The sequence below is a fragment of the Thunnus albacares genome, chromosome 3 (assembly GCF_914725855.1).
Source record: "Thunnus albacares chromosome 3, fThuAlb1.1, whole genome shotgun sequence".
Taxonomy (NCBI): domain Eukaryota; kingdom Metazoa; phylum Chordata; class Actinopteri; order Scombriformes; family Scombridae; genus Thunnus; species Thunnus albacares.
In genome coordinates, this window is record NC_058108.1 from 12,965,169 (window position 1) to 12,987,440 (window position 22,272).

At 37.6% G+C, this 22,272-nt stretch overlaps 3 protein-coding genes across 3 annotated transcripts; 1 reads left to right on the forward strand and 2 right to left on the reverse strand.

Moving 5' to 3' along the window:
* The first annotated feature begins 1,726 nt into the window (after positions 1-1,726).
* Positions 1,727-2,986, forward strand: ppp1r27b (protein phosphatase 1, regulatory subunit 27b). Its single transcript, XM_044346486.1, has 3 exons — positions 1,727-2,153; positions 2,277-2,427; positions 2,790-2,986. Exons 1-3 carry the CDS (start codon positions 1,922-1,924, stop codon positions 2,911-2,913), a joined length of 507 nt encoding a protein of 168 aa, XP_044202421.1. The 5' UTR covers positions 1,727-1,921; the 3' UTR covers positions 2,914-2,986.
* Positions 2,987-4,600: 1,614 nt separating this feature from the next.
* Positions 4,601-7,267, reverse strand: anapc11 (APC11 anaphase promoting complex subunit 11 homolog (yeast)). Its single transcript, XM_044346487.1, has 3 exons — positions 7,104-7,267; positions 6,872-6,989; positions 4,601-4,957 (listed from the first exon to the last, which is right to left on the reverse strand). The coding sequence occupies exons 2-3, from the start codon at positions 6,978-6,980 to the stop codon at positions 4,812-4,814; spliced, it is 255 nt and encodes an 84-aa protein (XP_044202422.1). The 5' UTR covers positions 6,981-6,989; positions 7,104-7,267; the 3' UTR covers positions 4,601-4,811.
* A 958-nt stretch (positions 7,268-8,225) lies between these two features.
* LOC122979629 (excitatory amino acid transporter 3-like) lies at positions 8,226-17,443 on the reverse strand. Its single transcript, XM_044347229.1, has 13 exons — positions 17,236-17,443; positions 15,707-15,847; positions 14,182-14,274; positions 13,607-13,718; positions 13,321-13,363; positions 13,152-13,214; positions 12,841-13,022; positions 12,322-12,429; positions 11,287-11,409; positions 10,892-11,086; positions 10,581-10,715; positions 9,283-9,399; positions 8,226-9,022 (listed from the first exon to the last, which is right to left on the reverse strand). The coding sequence occupies exons 1-13, from the start codon at positions 17,348-17,350 to the stop codon at positions 8,734-8,736; spliced, it is 1,716 nt and encodes a 571-aa protein (XP_044203164.1). The 5' UTR covers positions 17,351-17,443; the 3' UTR covers positions 8,226-8,733.
* Between the last annotated feature and the right edge of the window lie 4,829 nt (positions 17,444-22,272).

A 22,272-nucleotide genomic window follows, 5' to 3' on the forward strand; every position in this document is an offset into this window, starting at 1 on the left:
TGTCCAAACTGGCTCAACAATGACTCTGAGCAGAGTAACTATCAAGTGGCATCTTAAAAAAAAAAAAAAAAAAAAAAAAAGAGCTTGTTTTGTTAGACGATTAGTCCGAGCAACAGATATTCACATCCAGTGGTGGAATGTAACATAACTACATGTACTTGAGTACTGTATCTGTACTTCACTTGCAAATTTCCATTTTATGCAATGTTATACTTCTATTCCACTACACTTCAGAAGGAAATATTTAACTTTTTATTATAGTACATATTAAGATGCTAAGTGTAAAACCTAACACACATATATATATATATATGTAATAAAACAGGATAAGCATTATAGATAATAGATGAGTAAAACATGTCAGTTTATGAAATAAGATACATTTTGATAGATCAAACTACCCAACAGTACATATAAAATGTCAAATGTCACGACATTAAAATGCTGCCATGTTATTGCATTAGTCATGGTATCCCAATAATAAATATGTATACTGTATGTATATACACACAATAATGTGACACTATGAATGGTGCCATTTTGCATAATGAGTACTTTTACTTTTGACATTTCAACTTCATTTTACTATTTATGTGCTTTTACCAAATATACCACTTAGTGAAGTATTTTTAACTGTTGTATTGATACTTTTACTTAAAATATCTCAGTACTTTTCCCACCACTGTTGTATTATCTATTAATGTACACCAAAAGGAAGGTCTCTAAATCCACATTGTTGTAAAAGTTAAATATGAGTCTAAAAATACCTGCTGTGTGAGGTTTCCCCCCACCCCCACGTTTCACGCCCCCCGCCCACGCAGGGTTGCTAAAACCCCCAAATTCTCAGAACAAATACAGAAGGCATGACCTCAGTATCCTCAACGGAAGCAACAAAACCGTTTCTACATTGTTGTCACACTCTTGACTTGTTTTGTGGGACGTGACAATGAAAATAAGATGAAACTAACTATTTGAAACTAACTGGAACTAACTATATCAGGAAATTGTGAAAAATGACCTTTTTTTTTTAGCCAAAACTCAAAACCCCCCAAAATTCAATTCATCGTGATATAAACAGAGAAAATCTTCACATTTGAGAAGCTGGAAAGAATTTTTGAATGAAACAGAACTTAAGACAATGAATCTGTTGCTAAATAATCATCTGTGAATCAACTAATAGATTAATCAAGGGTTTTTTTTCAGTAAAAATGGCAGTATTTATAAAGCATACACTACTCTGTCACTCAGAGAAAGGATTACGTAAACTAATGTCATGTGGAAATGATCATTACCCATCCTGTGTCACACATAAGTGATTAAGATAGTGTATGACTGTGAAGACAGCAGCCTTTCTAGATTGTTTATGTCAGTGTCATTGCAGTTAATGGTCAGCAGCCTTCACATGACATCTCACCCCTGCATTCCCCTGCAGTTGGCAGCCACACACTCCAGCAGTAAACCACTTTTATCCTCTATGGTGTTTACTAGAAACCTCCAGCCTCCCCCTACCTCTCTGCTGCTGGGATGTCACCACTATCTTGAGTGGGCAGCATCTGGGTATGTGGGATTGAAAACAGAGCCAGAGGTTACTGGCTGAACTTGGCTTGTGACAGACTTAGTGGGAGGGCCCTGACCCGAGAGGGCGACTCATCTTCCAAATCTCGCCACTGAGATCTGTGAGGTGTCACATCCTAAAATAGCCTGACAGAGAGTATAAAGGATCCACAGGGAGGCCTGGTCTTCAGAGGAACAGCATCACAGTTGACACACTAGACAGACAGCAGGAGAGCCACACTGAGAGGAACTACTTGATCTCTCTGCAGGAAGAAAGAAGAATCTGCTCTCATTTTTAACCTAATTGTTGTAATCTTGTTGCTGGAATTCACCAGTTTTTCTGCAAGAACTAAGAAGTCTGACCAGGATGAAGTACTACGAGTGCCCCGTTTCCAAGACCATGAGAATCAAGGCTTACACTGAGGACTGTGGCGTCCCGGTCAGCTGCAAGAGCTCCTCTTCTTCTCTGAAGCCCATCCGCAATGTGCACTTCCCCAATGACATCGTTTTCCAGGACTATGTCCGACAAGGCGAGTTGGAGAGGATTGGACTTTTCATCCGAGCCAGAAGAGTCAGCCTGGACACCATCTATCATTCTGGTGAGATGCCATGAAACATTCTGATCTGGGAAATGCTTATGCAGTTAAAGATCTTACTTTTAAACTACAAATATTATTGTTTGCTGCTGCTGAGGCTGATTTCTCACTGCTCTTTCTATGCAGGCATGGCTGCCATCCACGAGGCCGTCCTGTCGGGGAACCTGGAGTGTGTGAAGCTGCTGGTCAACTACGGAGCAGATATCCACCAGAGAGACGAGGAGGGATGGACCCCACTGCACATGGCCTGCAGCGACGGCTTCCCACATATTGCACGGTGAGCATCTAGTCCCACACAAACCAGTCAAAGCTCTATTTCAGTTTAAAGCCAACACTGTGGGGAAACAAAGGTTTGCTGCTGTTTATTCTACTTTCTCTCAAAATGTAGCCAGTAGGAGGTATGACATTACATGTTGACACTTTGAAAGCACATACCAACACACACACACATGCATTGGCTCCATAGCTCTCATATGCCACAGAGGTAAGAGAAGCTGGAGGATATGCTGCATTCTTGCACCTCACTGACCTCCCTGACGCTGAAGTATGGCAGAAACTCGCATTGAATTTACCAATGTGGCAAACCAGCAAGATTCAATCTCTTTTACTAAGCCAGGTTATGTTGTTTGTTTCTTTCAGCTACCTTCTCTCACTGGGCGCTGACCCTGAGCTCGAGAACGACTGCGGGGAGAGGCCAGCTGACCTCATCGACCCGGAGAACCAGGAGCTGCTGGAGCTCTTCGGCGTGGCTGTCGATGACTGAGAACACCTGGCTTTTGAAGCCGCACACTCATTTCAAACCTACTGCCCAGTTGACTGTTTCTGACTGCAGAAAAGGACAGAAAAGGCCACGTCAATCCAGCATCCTGATTTTGTGAGCGGCCTCATTTCTGGAGGTCGAGGACTGTGGATGTCTGGTGGAAGGAGGGCTGGCAGAGCTGGTTGAGTGGAGTTGTCTCCAGCTTAACAGATTTACAGCCTCAGATCTTTTTTACACTGCAGTGAATTGAATGAAACATTTGATTTTCAGCTGTTGATTTTATGTGGCATGTCGCTGGAATTAGGAGGACTTCTGTATGTTGTGAAACTTGAAACTGTTGCTGCTCAGGTCATTAGCACCTCTGTATGAGGTCAGGCAAAGTGTAAACAGGTTTGTGTTGACCAGCTTATTAGCAAATTTGCTTACAGTCAATCAGAAGTTATAAACCCAGTGTTTTTTTATTCTTGCCTCCTGATAAAATTTAGGTATCTGTATTAATTTGTTGTTTGTATATTATTTTTATACTGTTTTTTTAAAATAAAGTTATTAGAAAATAGTTTTCAGTTTGTCTACCATTTCCTTCATTTTACAGCAGTTGAAGATCAAAACTGATCAAAGCACTGCAATGAACATGGTACCATCTAAAAGATGAAGATAGTCAAAACCAACACATTCAGTCTACAACCTTTATTGGGGTCATCATGACCTATCGGCAAAATGTGTTGGTTTCAGAAAGTTGATCCTCAAAAGGATCTCTAAAGCAAAAGCTTTTGGTACAGAACATATAATAGTGTCAAAATCATGCAGTTTACCAGGACCAGCTATGTTTTGTTGATAGCAGGACTGCTAAAAATTTAGTAATAGTAATTAATTTTTTTTTTATTTCAACGTGTAAAGTGAGAGATCACTCTTAATGTCAAACCCACAGAGAAATGTCACCCAATTCTGCATTTCACCTCATCCTCTTAGCCTCTTTTAACTTTTTTTTTCTATCAACCTTGTCTCCAGCAGCAGCCAACTGTTTTCAACAAAAAAAGCTCCACAAACCCACTAAATGCTACCTACTCAGCACCAAACAGGTCACAAAGTTAGCAAATAGCTGGTGAAACTAGTGAGCATTTAGCAGCTAAAAATACAGATATTTTGCTCTGGTTTTAGTTTTTCAGTTGGTGGAGATCAAAACAAAGCTGTAAAGATAAATCAGGTGGACAGAAACGTGACTATGACTAATGCCAGTGTTGCTCTGTGTCCGCTGGATGTGTAAACGTGTTTGCCAACACGTTGCCCTAACTTTATAAGGTGAAAATATGTCAATGTCGTGTCTTCACCTTGTTCGGCTGGTCCAGAGTGGCCAAAAACAATCAATAAATATAACTTTAAAGTTATAATTTCTGAATAGAAATATATGCCAAAAGGAATAAACATATAAACATCTCCAATCCCATTTTGATGGAAAGTTTTAGCTCTGATATAAACTACCTTCTTGTGCCTCTTGAGAGTCATTACTGGAAACACAAAACAATCGGGTTAATCTCATCAAGAGGGATTAAAGTCAGAATCAGTGAGCAGCACACTGAAATTCAGGTCATATGCTTCAAAACCACCAGCACAGAGCTGCATGCAATCAACCACACTGATGAAACACTGTCACTCACATGCACCATGAAAAGCAAGAGGCATACGCTACAAGTTATATGTTATTTTTTTTAAATTTATTTAATCAGTAATTCTGTTGACAGAATATGTTCTGTGTCCACTGAATTAGATGAGAAGTAGAAGTAAAAAAAAAACATAGTTATTTACAGCTGATACAAAAACAACATCCATGAAGAGGCCTGTGTAAGCGCTCCTTTCTCTCTGAGTCTCTGTGGGTGCACAGCTGCACCACCGCCTCCACAGCTTCATTCTTTGAACTTCCACTCCTGTCGGCACATGGGGCACTGCTGCTGCACCTGCTGTGAGTTCAGCCATTTCAAGATGCAGTGCATGTGGAAACAGTGGGAGCACTGACCCCAGACCAGCGGGCAGTCGTCCCCAGGCACTTTACCTGCAGAACAAGTTTAATATTGAAACTCACACTCAAGAGAGGGTGGTGTTGTGTTTGAGATGTCTTATTTCAGTGTAATGTGGGAGATAAAGGATGTTAACCATTAATATGAGATTCATAAGGCGTTGTTAGGGACGATCGTTTTGGGCTTCAGCCTCTAATATTTTGAATATATTTGGTCCTGGTGTTTACATGTAACAGAGTGGAACTCTGCGTCAGAGGGATGGGGAGCAAGTTACATTGAGCTGCTGCCTCCAGTGTTTCAAAGTTTTCTCCACATTTCAGCTCTGAGATTGGTCGACTGTAGAGAATGCAAAAAGACAAAGTTTGCATGGCTTTGATTAGCAGAGGTCTCTCCAAAGTCACAAATCCACTTGAGTTTTGCCTTCTCTGTAGTATTTCCCATCTAGTCCACTGAAATATTGGTCAACATTCAACTATTAGTTTGCTTCAGAGCAGGCAGGTCTGTAAAAGGTTGGATTATTGTCTGAATCTTACTAATTAATGTCACGTGTCACTGAACAGGCCTGTAATACTGAGGTTCTGTTTGTTGCCTACGAGTGGCTGTGTGTTAACTCTTTCTTTGAGTTTATTAAATCCCCGCAGCATCTCACAGCAGCTGAAATGATAAATGCGTCTTTACGTTAAGAGCAGTTCTGTGTGCATTTATGCACGAGGCACAAGCAGCTGCAACTTCTTTAATGATATAAATCTCCCGACACGCCGACAGAATTGATCAGGATTTAACGGTAATGATAAGTGTTCTTCTACACACCTGACATTTTTATTTTAAGTAGCTTAAAGTCCAAACTCTGTTTCCTCCCCTATCTTTTTTTTGGTTTTTCTGCTTGCTTCAGTGACATTACTGCGCACACAAAAGTGTTTCCGTATACTGAACAAAATGTCAAATTGTCAAAGAAGTACCTTTTTATTGTACCTTGTAGTTTCAGTAGTTGTTGCCTGATTGGACAGACACGTCTGTCATTACACACACACATGAATTTCATTACTGTGTTTTGAGACTTGACAGTCAGTTCTTCATGGAGGTGAACTTCTTCATTCCACAGATACACCTGGACCAACTGCTCCATATAAAATGGGACAGTTTCTCCATTTCCCTTGTATAAATATAAGATGTTCTGTAGTGTAAAGTCAGGCTCTAGACTTCATTGTGTATCTTTACGGCAAAACTGCATATTCAATAAATAAAATGTTTTTTAAGTCATTCTAATTCGGCATCATTTCAAATACTGAGTCCTACCCATTTCTTCACAATTCTGAAGTTAAGGGAAACATAATTAATATTTAGCAGCTGATTCTGTTTTTTCACCACTTACACTTGTGAAAAAATTACCCCCCCCCCTTCCATTCAGACCACATTAGACCAGGTCCAGATCAAAAACCACTATACACTGTCAAATCTGGACTAGATTACTATTATAAGATCTGACAGGTCTAGTGGTTTTTGATCTGGACCTGGTCTGAATAGGAAAAAGCTGTGAAATCGCCCATTTTTGTTCTGTTTTCATAAGCAAAATACAGGTCTCATAAATCTGAAAGTGGGTTCAAACAGCGCTCAGGCTTTTTGCTACGATGTCTAACTAAATATAACTAAATATTATTTTTATGTTTCCATTCCCTTAATCTTTCAGAAAATGACCACTGAAAACTTTAAGAGAATTACACTGTTTGAAAGCATTACTGAATGTTTTACCATAATACTGATTGTATATTTTAGTTAATCTCTTTACTTTAGGGATGTTTGCATCATTCTAATGCTGATATGCTTACATTGGTCTAGAAAACAGCACTGAACAGCTGCTGCAGACACATAATACACAACACTTTGTCAGCTGTACCATCTTTAGAATTAACAGTTATCCATGAAGCTTTAAGGCTGGCTTGGTTACTCACAGTCTGGGCAGCAGCCATTGAACGGCATCCTGCAGATCCCACAGTTTTCATCATTGGCCACCCACAACCAGGACGCCACTCCGCTCCAATGCCGGATCTTCACCTTCATCCTCTGAGTCTGACAGGAGCACAAAACATTCATCATCACACATAAGTTAGCATGTGAGCTAACTTACTGTTGACAACCAACTTCTGCAGTTAACTAACTGTTTAGAGATATTAGTTGACTTACTGGGCAGCCTCTCCTTCAGATATCCAACACGAGTTACGTTTTGATGTTTCTTTGTAAACAACAAATCATTTTATGTCTAGTTTGATGTTAGAAGTCAACAACTAGCAGCTTATGCTTTACCAGCCCGGGAGAAACGCTCCTTTTTCTTCTTCTTCTATTGGAATTGCGGCAGGCTGCATGCTGGGAGGTGAAACGCTGCCCTCTACAGTCAGTGTAGGTAAAAGCTGCTGGAGCGCAAATAACTGATAAATAACTGTTTTTAATGACTTTATTTGAAGAAAGAAGTCATTTGAGGTACATATTTATCGCTTTAGCAGCCTTTTGGCACATACAAAAACTGCAGTACACACATACTTCCAAAGAAAGGGGTTGGCAGGATAAAATCAGAAAATATTTATATGGTAAACCAAATCAACTTATCGTGACTGATAAAACTCCTCTAATAAACAACAACAGCACTGAATGTTAGCAGTCCGATGTATTTACTGCAAGAAAACAAGTAATGCTGGACTGTCTGGACATGTTTGAATGAGTTACACCTCAAATTTAAAGATTGCCCTGCTTCTGGGAAATAATAAACTACATATTATCAATAGTTAGAATGTTTATTTGGGCTAAGATAAAGATATAAATGCTGAATAGGGGGACTTAAAGTAACATGTTACCCCACTGTTCACCTTGTTTCATTTCTAGCTATAGAAATGAGCACAGGGGTCTAAGTTGAAAGTTGGTTGTATCCTAACAGTCTTGGCTGTATACAATAATTGTAGGCCTACATTAATGGTGGAATGCCTTTTACACAAATTTCAAATATGCATAACCCCAAATATGTTGTCAGTTTGATGTCTTTTTTCTAGCTGAATTATGCTTCGGAAACAGAAATACTCAACGCAGTAAACACAGCATCTCAACCTCAACCCCCCACAGACACGCCCCGTACTATAGCAGAATTAGAAGAATAGTTTCAGATTGACATTTCCTTCACTGTTCTGATTTAATAATAATTTTAAAATATTAAGACAGAAGGTCCTTTCTCTTCTTTTTTGGTGGTGAATAGAATAGAAATACCTCTGTATTTAAATGGAGATGTTGCCTATCCTCTCATGTATTAAAACACACGACTGCAGCATCTTTAATGTTTATTTACCAATAAATACCAAAATAAATCTAGCTGAACTCAACTATTACATCAATTCAATTCAATTGGATTCAATAACTACACCTGTTACATCAACTCCATAACTACCTGTTACATCAATTCAGTTCAATTTAATAACTATATCATATCAATTCAGTGTGATTCTATTCAACTGAGTTCAGTTCAATTCAATTCTACATATACTACATCAAATACTACAAATATTATATCAATTAAATTCAATTCACTAACTACAATACATCTGTTACATCAATACACTTAAGATAAATTGAATTCAGTTCAATTCAATTCAGTAACTGCATCTATTACTACAATGTATAAATCGACCATAGACAACTACATCACTAACACAAAACACAAAATCAAATGAATGTGATACCAAACAAGTCAAATAATAACAAATTAAAGACATAAGACAATCTGCATTGTTTCCTCTGTTGATGCCCAGTCCCTGTTCAGGCTGAGCTGACACTAAATGTACTCATCATCACTGTTGTCATCATCAGAGTATTGGCTGCTAATGTGAACCTGGATCTCGCCTGGGCTGCAGCCCTCAGCATCACTGTCATGGAGTGACAGGTATTCTGCAGGGATGCATAGAATCTGAAGATCAGAATCCTCACTGAGCTCGTCCGCATCCTGGAAGTGCTCAAATGCATCACTGTCCTGGGGTAGGTACAAGATGTCATCAGAGTCCTGTCTGCTGATGTTAACCTGGATCTCGTCCGGGGTGCCGCTGTCAGTATCACTGTCATGTACCCTATCCAGACAAAGTATAGCACGGTCATCAATGGTGTGAGACAAATTGTTGCGCTGACATGTAGATGTGTTTAAGGATCAGCATATTAGATTTGGTCTGTGAGCAGATTTCTGCTGCTCTACTCTGCTCACATATTCAAAAAGTGCTACTAGTGTGTATTGAGTATTTCTCCTTGGAATAAACACTGGCAAACCCAATGTTTTCAGCAAATGTAACTGAAAATAAAAAAAAACAACAATTGAGACCATCAACAGTTTTACCTTGTAATTTTCCGTCCATGCTCGTCCAATTCTTCCAGTTCTTTTCTCGACATATGGCTAACGATTGCCACACCAATGCAGTCTCCCATGACATTAAGAACAGTGTTGCAGCGATCTCTGAAAGGCACAAACAACACCAACTTATAAAAGGAGAGGCTGTATGCTGATTAAACTGTATTTTTTTCAGTATGTTAATTACTTCTAATTTTTCCTCCTACTACTCAGGAGGTGGTTGCACCAGCTGCTCATAAGTTCAAACTTAGCCTTATTATAATGTTTTTCTAAATTGAAAAACTTTCTAAATTCAATTTAGTAGAACAGTTTCTACTAAATTGAGATTTACGGATCACTAACTTAAAACAGGTTGCACCACACAGTCTAGCAGTTGTGTAAGAAGTATTCAGATCCTTCACTTAAGTAAAAGTATCAAAACAACAATGTAGTGGAGTGGAAGTAAATGTAGCATCACATGGAAATACTCAAGTAAAGTACAAGTACTTGAGTACTTAGTTACTTTCCACCACTGCAATCTAGTTCTTACACAGAAAGTATATTTCTTGCCATCCATATTATGCAATATGCAGGGAACCTCCCTGCCAATGAGATGGTAGCGATGATCCCATTGTATTACACACAATAACTGCCAGATGTAACTGTTTGCTGCCAACTGAACTAACCAATTAAACTTATGTTAGCTTGCTTGTTTAGATGGAGGAAATAAAAGAGGTTAATATGAAAATGATCAGACTATGCTGTTTAATAATGTGTGATATGAACCGGGCAGATAAAAAAAATGCTACTAATAGAGTAACTATAGAGTAACTGACCCAAATACAATAAGTAAGATAAGCATAATCAGGCATTTTCCACTCATTTTAAACTGCATGAAACACAGATTTATCCACCTATGCATACGTAAATTAAATCATGTAATACCTACAAAGGATGGCTATTAAGTTTAATGTATCATAAAACTGTTTGACTTAAAACAGTTACGTGAAAGTTATATTACTTAGTGATGCTGCAGTGTCTTTCTGTCTACACGGTTTTTGATTGGACTACGGATGTTTCCCAGCAACCAATTCACACATTACCAAAGTCTTAACTAGCTAAGACATTTCTTAAGTTTTAATGGTGCAGCCCAATTTAATAAATCCCTTAATCCCAGACTTAGCTTGAAACTAGCAAGTAGTTACTGAGAATTTAGGATGGATTTTACACACAAACATAGCAAAGGAATTAATCCAGATGCAGAGAGAGCAGCTGCAGTCATCTATTTAACTACAAGTTAAACTTACAGGAGCCATTCTACAACCACCAGAATGGAAGCTTCTTTTGCAGGTAAACCAATGGATGTCAAAACAAAGAGAGTGGTCACTGCTCCTGTAGCTGGGATCCCTGCTGCTCCTATGCTGGACACTGCTGATGTCACACTGCAGATCAAACACAAAGACTCTTTAGTGGGTTTTTGAGGAGAATACAAACCACAACATCCATTTTTTAAGCCACTTCTTCATAAAGGTTCCATATTATACACTTTTAATGAATCTTAACATTGCTTTTTCATGATTTTTCTTTGATTTCCAATAGAACATGGAGAGTGACTTACGAAAGTGTTAATAACTGGCTTAAGTCCAGATGGATGTGGTTGAGTTGGGCAATGAAAACTGCTGCGACCACTTCATAAAGGGCAGTTCCGTCCATGTTGATGTTGGTTCCAATGGGCAGCATGAAGCGAGTGACTCTTTTGTCGATCATGAGTTTTTCCTCACAACATCGGAAAGTGAGCGGCAGTGTGGCAGAGCTTAGAGACACGATGCATACTTTGTAAGTGCACAATTCAATGATTGAAAAAAATATCAATTTAAACCATCTTAAAAATGTTAACTGCTCTTGTCCACTTGGCTTGGACAGTTCTGATTATGAATGAAAAAATAAGCTGTGGTCAAGAAAACACTGAGAACACACAGCTCTCTAAGACACTTTACTGTTAAGTAACCTTACCTGGATGAGATGACCAGTGCAGTCAGTAAGGCAGAAGAAACCCCTCTGATGACAGAAAAAGGGTTTCTTCTCACACACAGGAAATAGATCCCAGGTAAAACTATCACTCCATGTATTATAAGCCTGAAACACACAGTAAATACTGATTATATCAAATACAATTACTGACAACAGCAAGAGTTTACATTCACAATGCTCTGCTAGATTTAAAGTGAGACCATGTAACTTTTGAAAGAAGAAATAACACGTCCCTCCTCTTAAAAAGGTAAAGCTGAAATCATAAGCAGTGAAACTTACAATTTCTCAGTTCATTACATGCAGGAATTTTGCTGCTACAGTCTTATTTGGTCTGGTATGTTTGGTGGCTAATGTAAGCAAACTTTACCTAGATATTGCTTTGTAACTCACAACACAGAGTAGGTAACCTATTTAACTTGCTAAACAGCTGCCACTGATAATGCTCATGCTAAAATATGATATTGTAACATAATACTAATAATAAAACAAGTAGAGAAAAGTAATGTCTACCTACAGTCCATATAGACTTCTAGTTTTATTGATGAATTAAACTTTTCATTTGTAAGAGGAATTTGTTTAATCTTTAAAAAGTTGAATAGACTTACTTTAAAGGACCAGTCTTTATGTTTTTGTGTGGCTTATAGTCTGATCATAAAAAAGGCATTTTTTCATCACTGTTGCAACCTTTTAAAGGGCCAGAAATCATAAATAACAATTGTTGAATCCCTGCACTAAAATACCAGTAAATCAATTTGAGAGTATTAGTAGGTTCCAGTCCTCTGTTTAGATTTTTGTTGGGCAGATCTACCATTTGATTCACATTCGGATTGGGACTTTATGGGCAGTATTACCTGTTCTCATAAAACATAGCAATGGACAGATGACTTTGAAAGTGAATATACTGGCCATAGCCTCCTGCTCTCACCCATTAGTTGCTATGAAGGGCAGAGATGTCGCTAAATGTAGAATCAAAGTACCATTTTGGCAACAGCGCAATAAGAGTGAAGGTTAACGTACCCAACAACAACCACTACCATGAACTTTCCAAGTTTAAAGGTAGTTTCCCAGTCATGAACCTCAACAACATGGCTTGCAATCAAGAACAACACTCCAAATGGCAAGTAGCTGGAAAGAAAACAATGGTGTGAAAAAGTGAAGGGAATACTTAAGTGACTTAGTTAATGAAGTTTGATGATGACTGTTAAAAAAGAAACCAGTTATGAGGAAAATGAATAAATCAAATGTGATAAAGAATACATACTGTTGGACATCAAAACTTGAAAAATGATGTGAAACCCCTTTAGAGCACAAGTCTACCAGAGGTAGAACAGTAACAGATAGTGCTATGTTTTGTTGAAAGACAATTTTACTATTTCTAATGGCAATACTGTGAGCAGAGAATACCCAATATTAACAATGCATTCAGTATTTTAGCATCAACACTGACTTCACACTGTGGAGTATGGACTGTATTTGAAATATTTTAAATTATGGAGAAAGAGTGCCATATATTTTGGCTATGTTGTTTCACTTTACCCCAGTATCAAGTTGACCATGCGTTTTGTGGCCTCATTGAGGACAGTAAGGACATCCACAAGTACTTCCCCTTTTTCTCCCATCCTGTTGAGGATCAGGCCAAAAATAAAAGACCAGACAATCAGGCCTAATGTATTGGCTCCTTCTACATAGTGGCCCACCAGTCGCACTTCTGTGGCATTCTGTAATAAGGCACTCATTAAATATAATGGTCCATGTATACAACACAACAACTCAATGTATCAAAGATTGTTACAGCAAATGAAAACTTCAAAGATCAGTCTTCATAGAGACGAGGGAAACACACTTACCATTTCCAGACTAGAATTTTGCTCATCTGTTTCAGATTCAAACTCCACCCTCTCTGTCTTATACTATGATAAAAAATTGATCAGTAGTCACATCATAAATACTACAATGTCTTCTTCATGGAATGCAAGGAAATGATTAGTATATTGTGTATCTGAATGAGAAACATACCTGTCGGAAGCAAGCCTGAATCAGGTTTTGTGGCACCATGTTTCTACAAACAATTTTTAAAAAGTCACACTATCAGTAAGCTTGTAAATGTTGACCAACAACATAAGAAATGCGACCAAATCTTTGTAACTTTATAGAGCATTTGATGTACAGAATCATTTCTGCTTAAGACAAACATGTTCCAGCACTCCCAGAAATGGTACTGACTGAACTAAACATTGCTGAACTGGAGATTGCAACATGAATAAGTAGAGAAACCTGGTTGTCAGAACATACACTTTCTTACCTCACTAGATCCAACAAGGCATCGAGAGTGGAAAAGGACTCCTCATCCTCTGTTTCACCTTTTTTAACAGCATAAGCAATCCCAGGCTGGACCGATAGTACCAAGATTAATCCTACAACACATAATCCAGGGTTGAACGTAAGAAGATAATTTCTTTAGAGGAGTTGAATTAGCTTTCCTTTAGCATTCCCTGTTGCAATGTGTTAGCCTCGAGTCACACTTCAAGCCACTATTCCTGAATAATTTCCTTGTTATTTTATTTTATTATAATTCATAGGGCTTATTATTATCTTATGCTTTATCATGTATCCTCAGGTTTAGCTATTAATAAATGTCTTCGTATATCCTAAGAAGCTGTGGTTGGTTGTTTTCTGTAAGCATAGTAAACACAGGTCACTGGCAGGACAATAACTTACAGTTATGAGACTGATTCATTAATTAAATTGAATAAGGGTTAGTGCTTCCTCCTGGCACTACCAAATACTAACTAAAGAGTAGGAGTTGCCCAGATGAGGTTATGTGTTATATCAATAAAGTGTTATGTTACTCTTCAAACCAAACAATACTTGTCTTACCTATAGTCACAGAAATTACAGTGGTTGAGACAAAGTATGCTGCTGCACGTCCAGCAACTCTTCTGGAGGTTTCAACACTTAGACCAGAAACACCTATAAAAAATAACAACATAAGGTACGGTCTGCAAATGAAAGGTTTAAGGATCAATAAGATCATATATGGGTGTTGCATCACTGTAATGTAATGGAAAGTTAGGGCAACACAGGTAAAATCTCAAATATGTGAGTTCAGATGTGTTGTTTAAGACCTCTGTGAGGACCATTTTAAACCATACGTCACTGTATTGTATATTACATATACTATTTATAATAATAATAATTTATAAATAATAATAATAAAAATAAGTTGATGTCAAATTAGTTATTTTTTCCATGAAAACATATTTCTGTTAAAACTTACAAACATTTTTATACCTGTAACCTGGCAACTAATCAATAAACACTATCTAGACTACACAAACTACACAGCGCTGTATTTAAAAAAAAAAAAGTATACTGTTCAGATCTGTCAAATCTATTGGCTTGTATCTATATGAGCCTCCTGTCAGCCAGAGACGGTGTTTAATGAACATAGCGCAGAGTCGACCAGCTGTCAAACATGTTGTCTTGCATGTAAAGGAAGGCAGCACGTCCTCTGTGTTCAACAGCCCCAATTTATAGAGAGCTGAGGTTTCATCCCCTTTGTACTCTAGCCCCTGTTCCAATTGCCTCGGCCAGACAATACTCTCTATTTTGACATTAAAAGTTTGTTTTATTTGTTCTTAAAAAAAATTGAAACATAACACTGCTAAGATGACTGAAAAAATAAATAGATGTGTACTTCTGTCATGGCAGGTAAAATTTGAACACCTGCACATGATAAAACTAATATTTTGTTGGCATTCAATGGCAACATATCCCAGATGTCTTTCCAAAGACAATACTCCAGTTACTCTGGATAATTAATGATACATAAATGATATACAGTATTTGATAATTATAATAAGAATATGCAGTAGACCGTTTTAGTTCCAGTTAAGTTGACATTTAGGACAAGAAGGTAAGAAGAGGGAGAGAAGTCATGGTAAACAATGCAGTTTTCAAAACAAAGGCTTTGCAAATTACTTAAGAGGTAAGAAATGTATTTGTCATGATTGTTATACCTAAAGCAAGACTATGTAATGTTTCAAAAAAGAAATAACATTTCCTCTTAAAAATAAAAGTCTGAATTCATGAGAAATAAAATACAACTTTGTTCAATTCATGTATGAATTGTATGAAATGAAATGTATGACCAGCAGTGGCTGGTGTTCAGCAAAAGTTACACAGAGTTGCTTGAAAGATACTTGATATGTGTTTTGGTGCTAAACCTGTATTGGTAAACAATGAAAACTCAAGAGGGCAACTTTAATGTAGATTATGCAATATTTTTGGTTAATGGGTTTAAACTTGCCAAACCACCAGTATGTTCCTTCTACAATGAATGTGGAGTGTATAACATGTGCAGCCTAATGTACAGTTAAGGAGAAATATACCTTTGGCTTACCTGTTATCACACTTGTAACAATGAGAGGAACGGTAACTGCCTGAAGCATCCGCATGAGCATTTCTCCTGGAAAGCTGATGTATTGTTGGTCGAATTCAGACATAGGGACACAAATCTTGAGAATGAAGCCTAGAGCAATACCTGCAAGACAAAAACAAAGAAATATAACAAAATCAACAAAGTGTATAAGTGTAAGAATAGGGATGTAATACGTAAAAAAACACAAAAACTTTTTCACAAAAAGGGCTTTCATCTTTTCAGCCACCCAAATCATATGGTGGAAATTCATAGAAAGCAAGGCCCTTGAAACTTTAGGTGTAAATCAAACAGAGATCACACAATAATAAATCATAATTCATCCCTTGTTATGGGATGGCAAACATAACAAAATTATGGCAAACATAAAAAGCAACTATTTCTGAAAAAAGATGCAACTAAACTTCAATTATACATAGGCCAACTGTCAATGACAATTTGAACTTAGAAAAAAGTTACAAACAACTATTGGTAAAGATAATATTTTTATTCCCTGGTATCCATAAAGATGTTGTGTTTCTCAAAACTGACATATCGGTCCCATCAGCTACTTGACAGTGATGGGAAAAATAGCCCTGAAACAGTGAAGATTATTGTCCTCAACATATAGCAAATGACCCACCACTATTTCAACCATTATGTTGCCTTCTTTCCTTCTTTCTTTCTTTCAATTTATTGCACAAGGGGAGGATGAAATATAGATGTGGGCTGCGAAAAAAATAAAAGACCTTTCTCTTCAGCAAGAGTTGTCTTCATTATGGACTGTCATTTTCGTACAGTCCTTAACTCTTCTGTCAATATCAGATCAACCTGTGGGTCTTTTCCATGCAGAAGTTTCATGTAGCCTCACCGAATCTGACGGGTTACCAAATCTGTGACCTAATTACTGTTGTGGCGTTTGGTAAGAGCTATTAAATATAAGATATGATAAAGTATGATGAAACATTTGCAGTGGCAGCTGAAAAGATGTTACCCGGATGAGTTTGAAGTAAATCACTTAGCAGCTTTGGTTGCCTGGCAACAGAATGTGACATATTTATTTAACCTCCTACAAACTTGACCTCTCTGACCTCTTTAACTGACAGTGAATTTGTGGTTTAAATGTTCATTAAAACTCGGACAATAATTACCCAACATAACTTATTAATGCTGTTGTATCCTGGAAAACATTCATTGTTTAAGCTAATATCAGCTAATATATTTCCCTCAAATGTTACGTTATTACAATGAAGAACTGGTTTGAGTTAAGTTCTCAATGGTTTTATCATTGAAATCTGTGTTAATATAATTTGAATATAATTCATTTTCCATTCAGATGAATTCTAACTTCAGTCACTTCTTGTATGAAAGTTTCCTATGTAATGTTACACAGGATGTAAAGTCAGTATTATTGGCTAATCTTTGTCCACCAGAAGTAACTTTAACCTAGCTGTTAGCTAACGCTAAGTAAACTTCCGTTAACTAGCGTTAACAGCTTGTCAGTTATCACTTACCTAGCGCTACAGCTGTCAGGCTTGAAACCAGAAATTTATGATGAAGAATATATTCCAAACATGCCCTCAGGCAGCCTGTGCTGCCTGGATTGTTATCCGCCTCAGATGTCTCCATTTTCGCACAGTTTGTTAGCTAAAAGTAAACAAACTAGAGAGTTCAGTTGCATCAATAGTGTCCTGCTCTTTTTGTGTTTTGGTTCAAAATTGAAAATTAATGATAGAACTCTATGACAAATATGACGTCATTCACCTAGTTTAGATTTTTTAGTTTAGTTTTATTTTGCGCCATATATATATATATATATATATATATATATGTAACAATAATACAGTAACAATAATAATATCAAATAATAATAATATCAAATAAAACCAGAAAGTGAGACATATTTTCTATACAGTTTATTATTTTTCCTTAACAGCTTCAGTAAGTCAACTGTAAACCAAGGCTTACTGAAGCTCTATTTCTTGGTATGACTGCCAATTGGAAAACATTAATTGAAAGTAAAGCTAATAACTGTCATAAAAATGACAAAATCAGAATTATTTTCTTTATATAGATCATCCATGAAATACTGGCTTCCCTTTGTTTTGCCTCCTTGCTGTGGTGGGGAGGCCTGTGTGCCTCCATGACTCTGAAGGCTGTACTGGCGGGGGTCATATCCCCAGCAGGTCCAACCAAGCCCGGCAGGTTTCATTCAGGGTCAAGGCCAGACGAAAAGCAGGACCTGGTCCTCCAGGTTGGAAGTTGGGCATGCGACTACAACTCCACCCCGTAGAGATTCCATCCTGTTGCAGAAACTGGGACAAATAGTCACAACCTCATGCTCCACAGGGAACGAAGAGGATTAAGTAAGTAAGTAAGTATGAAATACTGTCAAGCATGTCTTTAAATTTAGAAATATTTGACTTGCTCATAATTCTTTTGTGCATTATTGTCTTGGTATGTTAACCTCGATTAAAGAGTACTGGAATATGGGGAAATGATCTGACAAGTCTAAATACAAGACCCCAGATTTCAAACCTTCGCTCAAAGAGTTAGTTTGGATGTTATCAAAGTTGTTGAATTTTCTTTAACTTGTGTAGATTTATGAAAAAGAGGGCAAAAGTAACTATGATAAGGAATATTGAGAAAATCCCCAGTAAGAATATCTAATTTATTTTTAAAGGGGTTTGAAATCTCCTAAATTGTAACAGTGTTAATCCTCATTGTTTATCAGGTGAAGAGAACTGGACAAACTTTCATTTGATGACAGTCAGGTGGCACCAACAATCACATTATTTCCACCAGAGACACCAGAGAGCTCTAAAAAAAAAAACCCAGATTCAATCTCAGCCCTGACTTCAGAGAGAGAGATCATCCCTAATTTTAATAAACAAAGACACTCCACCTCCAGATCTGTTCTCTCTTATGTTGTGAACTAAATTGTATTTAGATAATTTAAAGATTTCTCTGGAGTCCCCTGTAAGCAATGTTTCTGATAAGGCAATAACAGAAAAATCATGTTTGTGTGATGATAAATAATGAATGAATTTGTCATAGCTGCTGAAGAGACTTCTTATATTCAGATGAAAAGTAGAGAATATATGAGGAGGCATATTACATACCATATTAAACTGGGTTTTATTATAAAAACTACAAAGATGCATCAAATGATAAAACTAGGTCTGGATCAACATCAAAATTGTGAGAGTCAATTGTGGAGGGATCAAAGGGCTTAAAGATCTGGCCTTCAAAATCAGATTTGTTGTAGTCCATACTCTGTGTAAAGAATAGTGTGCTGCAGATGTGTGGTTAAATAATCAAAGTGCAGTATAAATGCCTAATGGTGGAGACTAATAAGCCAAACTCTGAGAGTTGGCCTTCATTTGTTGTGGTGGGTTTTGGGTCGGTGGATGGAAAATAAATTTGTCATATCTCAAATATGCAATGTCACCTCTCTCTTGAGCTCAGGAAGGTCCCCTTTATCCAGAACAGTAAGTTTGTACATCAACTGCAGAAATCTGACCATAATAGGTCAGAGCTTTTCTGATGATGACATTGGCCTCCCAGTCCTTGAGACTGGAGCCGTGGTGAGCCGGAATTACAACAATCATAACAATAACAATAACAGCAGCAATAGGAATAGCTGGGAAAGGACACCAACAGGACTGCGAAGGATCGCGAAGGGTTTCCTGCGAGATGAGAAAGCACAAAAAACTGGGGAAGAAGCCAAGTAAATAACATGCATCGATGTTACATGAATGCATACAGATGGAGAGGAGGAGGAGGAGAGAGGAGCTCAGTGCATCATGGGAAGTCCCCCAGCAGTCTAGGCCTATAGCAGCATAACTAAGGGCTGATCTAAAGTGAGCCTGGTCGGCCCTAACTATAAGTTTTATCAAACGTAGAGAGGGTGTCTGCCCCCCGGACTGAAACTGGAAGATGGTTCCACAGGAGAGGAGCCTGATAGCTGAAGGCTCTGCCTCCCATTCTACTTTTAAAGACTGTATGAACCACCATTACTGGTGGCCTGCATTCTGGGAGCGCTGTGTTCTAGTGGGATAATACGGTACTATGAGCTCTTCAAGATATGATGGTGCCTGACCATTAAGGGCTTTGTAAATTAGGAGAAGGATTAAATTCACTTAAATTCACTTCAATTAAATTCTATTCTAGATTTTACAGGAAGCCAATGTAGCAAAGCTAAAATGAGAGAAATGTGATCTCTTTTTCTAGTTTTTGTTAGTACACGTGCATCTGCATTCTGGACCAGCTGGAGAGTCTTTAGAGACTTGTTAGGGCAGCCTGATAATAAGGAGTTGCAATAATCCTAGAAGTAACAAATGTGTGGACTAATTTTTCTGCATCTTTTTGGGACAGGATGTGCCTGCCTGTGCCTCCCACAAATATGTAAGATTGGATAATTTTCCTCAATAAATAAATGAAAAAAATGATTTTTTTGTGTCATTTGTTTAATTGGGTTCCCTTTATCTAGTTTTAGGTCATATTTATGCAGAAATACAGAAAATTCTAAAGGGTTCACAAACTTTCAAGCAGCACTGTATGTATTATCTTGTTGCACAGACGAGAGGAGGACCCTCTCTGGATTTTACCTAGGGGTCCTAAAGACCCTGAGTCAGGCCTAGCTGACACAATAGAAAGTTTGTCATCAAAATGTTTTTCACCTAAATCCCTGTACCCATTTCATGTGCATTATATCACTATCTCATTATAAAAAGACAGGTTTGCAATTTTTTCTGTCTTAAAACAATAGTCAGATGCCCAAATGAACATTGACACATGTTTTCCTTGCCAAAATCATTCCCCCTGTTCATACCTGCCATTAAAAGATCTCTTCATAATACACTTACAATGAAAGTGATGGGGGACAAAATCCACAGTACTCCATCCCTGCAAAAATGTATTTAAAAGTTTATTTGAAGACAATATGAAGTTTCAGTCATCCAAATTAGTCAGTCTGTTGAGAAACAAATAAGGAATTTGATGCCAAACTGTGAAGATATCCATTTTATTTGACTAACTCAACTGCTGAAGCCTCATATAAGCTTCAGATAATCTTTTGAATAATTTTTTCTCAAAATGAGGATTGTGGATTTTGTCACTTACACTTACAATGTAAGCATGTTTAGAGAGGATCTTCTAATGTTCAGTATGAACAGGAGGAATGATTACAGCGAGCAAAACATGTTTCAATGTTCAAATGGGCACCTGACTGTTGTTTGGAGAAAGACCTAAACAATTGTGAACCTATCCTATAAAGTTCCGTCTTTAAATGGAAGGTTTGTGTATCATATAAGTTTTACTTCTCTGTACTCTGCCTTTACTTTGCCAATTATGATTACTTAATTACTGTAGTTTTTGGAGACTGATTAAGTTTTAGCCACCAAAACTTCTTTCAAAAAAAAAGTGAAGTGGACATAATAGAAAATTCCTCATTGTTACAAAATTAGCAGTTTAAGGAATTGTTTATTTTAAATAAAGCATTGCAAGGATGATGTCTGTGTATGTATTTCTTTAACTTTATTTGATATTATAAATATATGAGAGCCCTAATACTATAAGGTCTTTCCTAATAACAAATGAGAAACATTGTTTCCAGGGGGAAAAAAATGCAGTTAAGGGACAAATTTGGTTGACAGCGCTGAAATCCATAACAATCATTAACTTCTTATAATTGATTTCCTTTTAATGTAGGTTATTTAGTCTTATGTTTCCGCAAAAATTTAAACAAGAGTGATCAATATGAGCTCAAGTTTTGGCATCTACAAAACATGATTAAGCAGGATACACTAGTTGTGAATTATCATCTGCTTTAGGGAGCAAAATATGGCCTTGAATAGTTAGATCATGTTGTAGCCAGCAGTTAAAAACAGCTGCTTTTGATAATTTGGGTGAGAAATTTTGTTACTTCTGTCAGATGAGTTTTTGCATATTGTAATATCTAGATAATTGATTGAGTGTTTGTATACCATTTACAGATATCTTGTTAGAGTTATGTACATATGGGCACATATGCCTGTGGCTCAGGAGGTAGAGCGGGTTGTCCACTAATCGGAAGATCAGTGGTTTGATATCCAGCTCCTCCAGTCCGTATGTCGAAGTGTCCTTGGGCAAGATACTGAACCGCAAATTGCTCCCTGTGTGAGTATGTGTGAATGGGTTAGGTTCCCCTCCTGATGAGCAGGCTGTCACCTTGCATGGTAGCCCCTACCATCAGTGTATGACCATGTGTGTGAATGGGTGAATGTTGGCATGCAGTGTAAAGCACTTTGAGTGGTCAGAAGGCTAGAAAGGCGCTATATAAAGGCAGTCCATTTACGTACAATAATTCACGCTTATTCAGAAGGCACTGGCTATGGCTACAGAACCGGTTCAAAAATTTACCAACTATTGACAAGGAACGGGATTCCGTGCCAGTAGTCCACAGGCTGTTGGTCTGGACTGATTTTCCATGCTGATAGTAGTTTGTCCTATTGATATGGGTTGCCAGAACCTATTGCTGGGCCTCTTGTAGCCAGTAACAGGACATTTTT

Coding starts and splice junctions, on each gene's coding strand:
- anapc11 (XM_044346487.1), bottom strand. CDS start 6,980: ATGAAGGTGAAGATCCGGCATTGGAGCGGAGTGGCGTCCTGGTTGTGG. Junction 4,958..6,871: donor CAATGGCTGCTGCCCAGACT/GTGAGTAACCAA, acceptor CTTGTTCTGCAG/GTAAAGTGCCTGGGGACGAC.
- ppp1r27b (XM_044346486.1), top strand. CDS start 1,922: ATGAAGTACTACGAGTGCCCCGTTTCCAAGACCATGAGAATCAAGGCT. Junction 2,154..2,276: donor GGACACCATCTATCATTCTG/GTGAGATGCCAT, acceptor CTTTCTATGCAG/GCATGGCTGCCATCCACGAG. Junction 2,428..2,789: donor GGCTTCCCACATATTGCACG/GTGAGCATCTAG, acceptor TGTTTCTTTCAG/CTACCTTCTCTCACTGGGCG.
- LOC122979629 (XM_044347229.1), bottom strand. CDS start 17,350: ATGGAGACATCTGAGGCGGATAACAATCCAGGCAGCACAGGCTGCCTG. Junction 11,410..12,321: donor ATGGTAGTGGTTGTTGTTGG/GTACGTTAACCT, acceptor TGTGTGTTTCAG/GCTTATAATACATGGAGTGA. Junction 11,087..11,286: donor GCACTGGTCATCTCATCCAG/GTAAGGTTACTT, acceptor CGTGTCTCTAAG/CTCTGCCACACTGCCGCTCA.